Consider the following 7,027-nt stretch of genomic DNA (forward strand, 5'->3'; position numbering starts at 1 on the left):
TGTATTGAAGAAAGAATTTCAGAATTTACACCCAGATGACAAACATTTACTCTCCATACAGTGTGTTATACACACAATCCTTAAATCATTCAGTATAATTTTGTTTTTTCAAGTCAGACTTGACAAAAGCAAATGTAACTGTAAGCTTTAAACACACCCTCTACATGTACCAACTTTACTAAGTCACAGCCAATTTAGAATTTTTATCCTAGAATCACCTCTGGGTGAGAGTTGGCAGGTACTACACATTCTTGACAAACTCCATATACAATGTGCATGCAAATTCAACTAGATACTCTCCAAAACTAACCAAAACTAGCCTGCCTGCTCTCACCAAGACAAACGGGAGACAACAAAATCAACTGGAAGGTCTAAAACAGGGATGAGGAGTGAGGAGTGAGGAGTGAGGAGTGAGGAGTGAGGAGTGAGGAGTGAGGAGTGAGGAGTGAGGAGTGAGGAGTGAGGAGTGAGGAGTGAGGAGTGAGGAGTGAGGAGTGAGGAGTGAGGAGTGAGGAGTGAGGAGTGAGGAGTGAGGAGTGAGGAGTGAGGAGTGAGGAGTGAGGTGAGGAGTGAGGTGAGGAGTGAGGAGTGAGGAGTGAGGAGTGAGGAGTGAGGAGTGAGGAGTGAGGAGTGAGGAGTGAGGAGTGAGGAGTGAGGAGTGAGGAGTGAGGAGTGAGGAGTGAGGAGCGAGGAGCGAGGAGAGAGGAGCGAGGAGTGAGGAGCTCACACCTACTTACACCTGTAGAGGTGACCTACATGTAGGCATTATTCAGGCTAACTAGAGTGCTTTTCAAACTAAACAAAGTGCTATTCAGGGTCATCCCCCAACCCCTCACCCCTCATTCCCGTTTAAGACTTGCCTCCACAACTGACAACAGAGTCTGGGCAATTCAGATATTCTTTGATTGAAATGTCAAGGTCCCACATCTGAACAACAGATTAAAAAACAGTGGATAATCCACACAGCATGGAGGTTTTTTTAATGATTTAGATTATGCAAATGTATGCCCTCACAGTGACCACTTTGCAAGTTTGCTCTACATGTAGGCCAATCTAAGGCTCTTAAGTTCAGACGTCGTGCTTCTGCCGTGCCAAACTAAATTGCAATTAGGTTCAACTGTAGCATGACAGGAAAACAACTCTGATTCAGATGCCGTGCCAGAGTTGAACCAAATTCAGGAATAGACCATTTTACAGTTGTCTGCTCAGTGACCTGGCCTTTGTATGGCAGCGAGGCTAGAGTTGACCTTGTTTTGATACAGACCTCACTGCTTTTGTTGTGTAAAACAAGTTGTTCTGATGCTAACTAGGTGCATTTACATGACAAAAGCAGTGAGGTCTGTATCAAAACAAGGTCAACTCTAGCCTCGCTGCCATACAAAGCCCAGGTCACTGAGCAGACAACTGTAAAATGGTCTATTACTGATGCCTCGAGGCAATTCTCCTCCTAACTCCCCGTGAGAATGCAATCTTGCCAAAATACATTACTACTAGGGTATCTAAAGATAGTAATGCTGCGGCACATTCTGTTGATAGTGACATATTTAACGCCGTGATTCATTTATCTGCGCGTTCCAAGACTTACATTAACTGTTATTTCTCAAAGTAGTGTCAAATCGTGGTGTCACTTAATATCTGTCATTGTATGCATCAACTTCATGCATGATGACGCATCGATGGCGAGGTGTGACAAAGGATCGAGACAAAAAAGCACATTGTGATCTGAAGTATGTTTGGGCATAAAACGATACACATCAGCCTCCCCTTTACCAGATCGCGAAAATCGAAAGATGTGGAAATTGTAGGAGCAGAAATCTAACTTATAAATTCTGTACTGGCACGCATTAAATATCTCTAGAACTTGACAGAAGAACACAGACTGTGTCAAGAACGTGTCCACCGCGATGTGTAAAAATGCTCAAGCTTTAGCTTAAAGTCATGTTTCGATGAAAAGGAATAGATTGCAGCATTTATGAAATCAGCGTGTTCCACGGTTTTCGTTTGTCTTAATTATTCTATAGGCTTTAGTAACGACGATTTCTCTTTATTTAAGAATTCGGCGAAGGAGGCAAGACTGCTAAGAAATGACATACTAAGATTAAGATGTCACAATTAATCGTCCAGATTTACAAACTTTCACATACTGCATAGCAAGAGTTGTGAAAGTCAAGCACGATCTCCTTCACATCGCTTTACAGGTAAATCAGAGCAAACTTTCTCAGTGGAATCCACACGAAAAAGGACGACGGCTCGACGAGTATGAGATCCTCGTGTTGTTCGTGGCGCAATGCACTCCAGTAAAAGTGGCGCAGTGCAGTCTGGTTAACTGCAATGCATTGTGGTAAAAAGTGATGAATTCGAGAATTCGTACCCCCTTCTATATATTCTTCTTAAATCCTGATTATGTTGCTGCTCACTCGCTATGCTCGCTCCGCAGCAATAATTTATGAATTTTGTTTGGAGCGACAGAAGCACGATGTTTGAATTGCTGCCATGCCAGAGTCATGTAGTGTGTCAGAGCTTGTTGAACTTAATTGCTTGATTCAGATGCTGTGCTTCTGCCATGCTTTTAATTCCTGAATTTAGTTTGGCACGGCAGAAGCACAATGTCTGAACTGGGCCTAAGAATAACCCATTTACATGTTTGTCAATTTCAATTTCATATCCTATTCAGTACTGTTATGCTATCTTCTTTTTCTTAAAATTATGTTGTATCATGGCTCCATTTAAACTAGCCTGCCCCTAAACAAATATTTATATTTTTAAAACAGGGCATCTAGTGTTAGTGAATCCAAATGCAGTGTCCTCGTGCATTTGAATGTGAATCTAAGAAGAATAAAACCTATGAAGTAAACCTTTCGATGAAAAACAGGTCAAAACACTCTGCTAGGCGTAAGTTTACATATGATGGCTGAGTCGGAATAGGGAGATTCCCTGACTTTCGAGCAACAATTTCTATTTTTATTTTAGCATAATAAGTTATCAGTCGTTCGAATTAAGTTTACACGACAATTCGCATGAAACAAATTTAATCCCGAAAAGTGACATATTTAAAGGGTTGCGTTGTCGTGATAAAACAGGAAAGGGTGTGATAAAGTGTTGGAATTCGCTGTGGAATTTCTAGACAGCCATTAATGTTTTCGAACCTTCACTAAAAATTAATGAAATTTGAAAGATTATCCCATAGCATTACAAACGGGAAGAATGTAGACTGAACGATCCTTAGAGGCTAATAAAGTCGAGCAATACACGAGAAAAAACGACAGAAAAGTTGTACACAACTCAGATGTCTTCGATCGATAGATCGGTCGGTGACAACTATTCGCACAAGATATCAAAACAAAACGCATCGATGTTTGATATGAACAATTTACCTTCTTGTCCTTTCTTCCGTCGAGTAAGCGTTCCAACCCAGCCAAGCTTTCCGGTATCTTTCTTAGAGCTCTCCCGTGTTAGAGTGCCAGTTGGCGAACCAGGACTTGAAGGAGAAGACGCCATGTTTGTGCTGGTTTTTTCAGCTACCCATGAACCTCTCTGTAAGTAAAAGAATGCTTCAACTAAGGACTATTTTCATTGGCAGATCGAGTTTCCAAGGACCAATAGCAGTACTTGTTATATCTCGTCATTCGGAATGTTTGGAAATTTCGAAAAAATGGCGGCGAGCTAGAGGAAGATCCTCAAACGAAATATTTGAGAATACGGCCTACTCCCAGGCATCTTAGCTTGTGTTCAATGCTGCTGCGTATGCTGGAGATGGTAAGCTACAGACATACATCAAATAGTTCCTTTTCCGTTTGTCCTGCGGGTAGATGGCTGGTAGAATTGTCATATCCACGCTTCATGGTATAAAAATCTTTTTTTTTTGTCTTAGGCTTCTGAAATGTGGTGTATGACATTTGTTTGTAGACGTCCCGACTACAGACTCAGTTTTAACTTTAAAACAGGCTAACCTGAGCATTATTCAGGCTACCCTGAGTGATATTCAGGCTGGCCGAGGAGGTGGGGGGGGGGGGGAGGGGTGGGGGTGCGGGATGGGGGTGCATGGGGTAACCCTAAAATATGGAATCTGGAACCCAGAATCCGGAATCCGGAATCCGAAATCCGGAATCCGAAATCCGGTAATATTATATAAAATATAGCGGGCTTGAAATAATGACCGGTCAACGGGCAATGTCCGGTCAAAAATTGTTTTTTTCTGGTCGCATCGTTGGATGACCGGACATTTTGTACGGTTGATTACTCTTCAAAGGAAAATTTGATTCAGAGCTGGTTCTAAATTTCGTTGTACATTATTCGTGTTTGTGAAAAAAAAAAAAAAAAAAGAAAGCAAACGAAAGATGGGTCTTCCAGAGTAGCGTGTCTCATGATTGTTGTGTACGTTAATACAGTCAAATTTTCACTGACGGCTACCTCTCTACAACGGCCGCTGCAACTTTTTTTATCCAGGCGGACAGTTCATACATTCCCTCTTATTTTACCATCTCTACAACGACCAACTCTCCACAAAGGCAACGGCCATTAAAGCGCATCCCAACTGTCAAAAATAACCTTTAGTCAACGGCCAGTTCAAAGACTGGCGAGCGGTGTATACAAAACCTCATTTTTTAGTGTGTCTTAAGTCTCTGTTTCTGTTTAGTTTCTGTTTTAGATAGTGTTATGTATTTACATGTTAAAACAAGCGTTTTTGAAGATAAAAAATGTTGCACCCCGAAGAGAAGGTGACATATTACACCCCTACCTCCAAGGACAGTGGATTTTTGGTGAGGCTTTTTGTCGTTTTCACGGTTTGGGAATGTTCACGTTTGGCGGACTAGCATCGCACCACACCATGGGTATAATCGCAGTGAGTCGTTATTTCTGTGTCGTGAGACCGGAAAAGTACATCGTGTTATTCAAAAAACAACGAACTTTGATGTACGTAGCCGTTGTATGGTGTGTGGCTTTGATCGGATCTGTGCCTCCATTCTTCTTCGAACACATCGGATTTGAATTCCAGCCCGGTAAAGCCATGTGTTTGTACACATTCGATGCCAACATTGCTTATACAATTTTTATTGAGTGCGTTTACATCGCTACCCCCTTATCACTCATCGCATTCTGCTACTCTAAGGTGTTCTACACAGTGTCGCGATCCAATCGAGTTTTCTCTTACGAAAACAATCCTCAGCAGCTCAGAGCTTTCTCGTTTCCATGGTTTCGGAGTGTTCACGTTTGGACTAGCATCTCTCCACACCATGGGTATAATCGCAGTGAGTCGTTATTTCTGTGTCGTGAAACCGGAAAAGTACATCGTGTTATTCAAAAAACAACGAACTTTGATGTACATAGCCATTGTATGGTGTGTGGCTTTGATCGGATCTGTCCCTCCATTTTTCTTCGAAACATCGGATTTGAGTTCCAGCCCGGTAAAGCTATGTATTTTTACACGTTCGATGCCAACATTGCTTATACAATCTTTATTGAGTGCGTTTACATCGCTACCCTCTTAACACTTATCACATTCTGCTACTCTAAGGTGTTCTACACGGTGTCGCGATCAAATCGAGTTTTCTCGTACGAAAACAACCCACAGCAACAGTCTTATAGGACAAAATGGACATGCTGTTCAATTTGGAATAATTATTTTATTGGATGGATAAAATTCATTGACCATCCTTGTTCCTTCATGGCTTATTATTTTCCCTTTTAACTATTTATATTTTCAGTTTTCCTTGAAGTTAGAAGTTTGTACAGAGCGAAAATTACTCAAGGAAAATTCATTCGGAAAAGGTGCTTATTTAAATTTTAAATGAAGGACTTTAAAGGAGTTCAGTCACGATATTTTGACTTATTGGGAAGTAATTTTTCCTTTAATTTGCGTTAATTTAAGTCGCGTTTTAATTTCTCATAGTTAGTTAACGCGAGCGCTTTTTTCCGATAATAAGGTAGGAGCTGCTGGCGAGTTTGGCGGACCCATGGGGACGAGTTACCAGTGATCAATAGCGAGACGAATTTACACCTAAGAGATGATGAATATCATAAACCCAACAAGATACTTAATGAATAAGTAAACTGTCGAGACATTGCGGCGACAAGAAAGTTTGTTTCAACGAATCAAGCCGAAGCGGAGTGTGGGAGAAAGATTCATATAATGATAGCTATGCTGTCACAATACTATACACAGTTATGTAGATTTAGTTACTTGCCTATGGTGCTTATTACGGATACAGTTTATTACAAAGTTTGATGCTTTGTGAGTAGCAACTGCAATTTGACAAGCCTAACGCGTAATGCTAGCCTTAAACTTTAATGGACTCGATAACTTAACACTCCTGCGCACACCTGGTCAGTTCACAGAGCAAACTAAATAAACTGCAAAGCCGTGAACGAATCGAAAATCCTGCTTTATTGAACGTTGGATCTCACAAGAGATCTAATCAGTCAAACTTGAAAAGTAAAACGATGAGAGGTCAAAGACTATACTGCAAGACACAAGGATGTCAGCCTTGTAGTAGTCTTAGACTTCTCATCGTTTCAGTTCACAGACGTTCGATTTTCTCCTAATATCGTCAACAGAGCGAAGAAAATAACTTCTGCGGGGGATTGAACAAGCGCCAACTCAAGTGGTTAGGCGTGGGTAAAAAGAGATAAACGACTTGCACACACTCGTAGACTTGATTGGAAATACTGCTAACAACACCTCATAGTGTTTTGTACCAACACAGCGGCAATAAAGTTTGTTTACAAGATTAAAATTCTCAATATTTTGGTATAATGATTGCAAAAATGAGTTATACTTAATGCTTGGAACCATCCGAAAATTGTTAAGATTTTATAGGGGGAGTTGTACTTTTATATTCATTTTCTTCGTAAGACAGCAAATAGGACAAGCGTATTATCTCAAAAAGCGGTTTGTTTGATTCCTGTCCAGTTTTATGGCCAATATACGATATACCTCACAATGATTGCTTGGAAGAATTAATTTCAATAGCGCGCAGTGGTCATAATTAGTGAACTGTAAACAAATTGTCAACTTGTCATCTCTCCG

General features: G+C 40.9%; 1 protein-coding gene across 1 annotated transcript in view; it reads right to left on the minus strand.

Moving 5' to 3' along the window:
* The window catches only part of LOC110042855 (alpha-parvin-like), a 23,160-nt gene extending 19,633 nt beyond the window's left edge, over positions 1-3,527 (minus strand). Inside the window, exon 1 of the mRNA XM_020748237.2 lies at positions 3,375-3,527. Coding sequence (XP_020603896.2) covers positions 3,375-3,498 — 124 coding nt within the window. The 5' untranslated portion in view covers positions 3,499-3,527. The remainder of the gene's footprint in view (positions 1-3,374) is intronic.
* Between the last annotated feature and the right edge of the window lie 3,500 nt (positions 3,528-7,027).

Source organism: Orbicella faveolata, unplaced genomic scaffold, assembly GCF_042242905.1.
Source record: "Orbicella faveolata isolate gen_17 unplaced genomic scaffold, um_ofav_v1 contig_34, whole genome shotgun sequence".
Taxonomy (NCBI): domain Eukaryota; kingdom Metazoa; phylum Cnidaria; class Anthozoa; order Scleractinia; family Merulinidae; genus Orbicella; species Orbicella faveolata.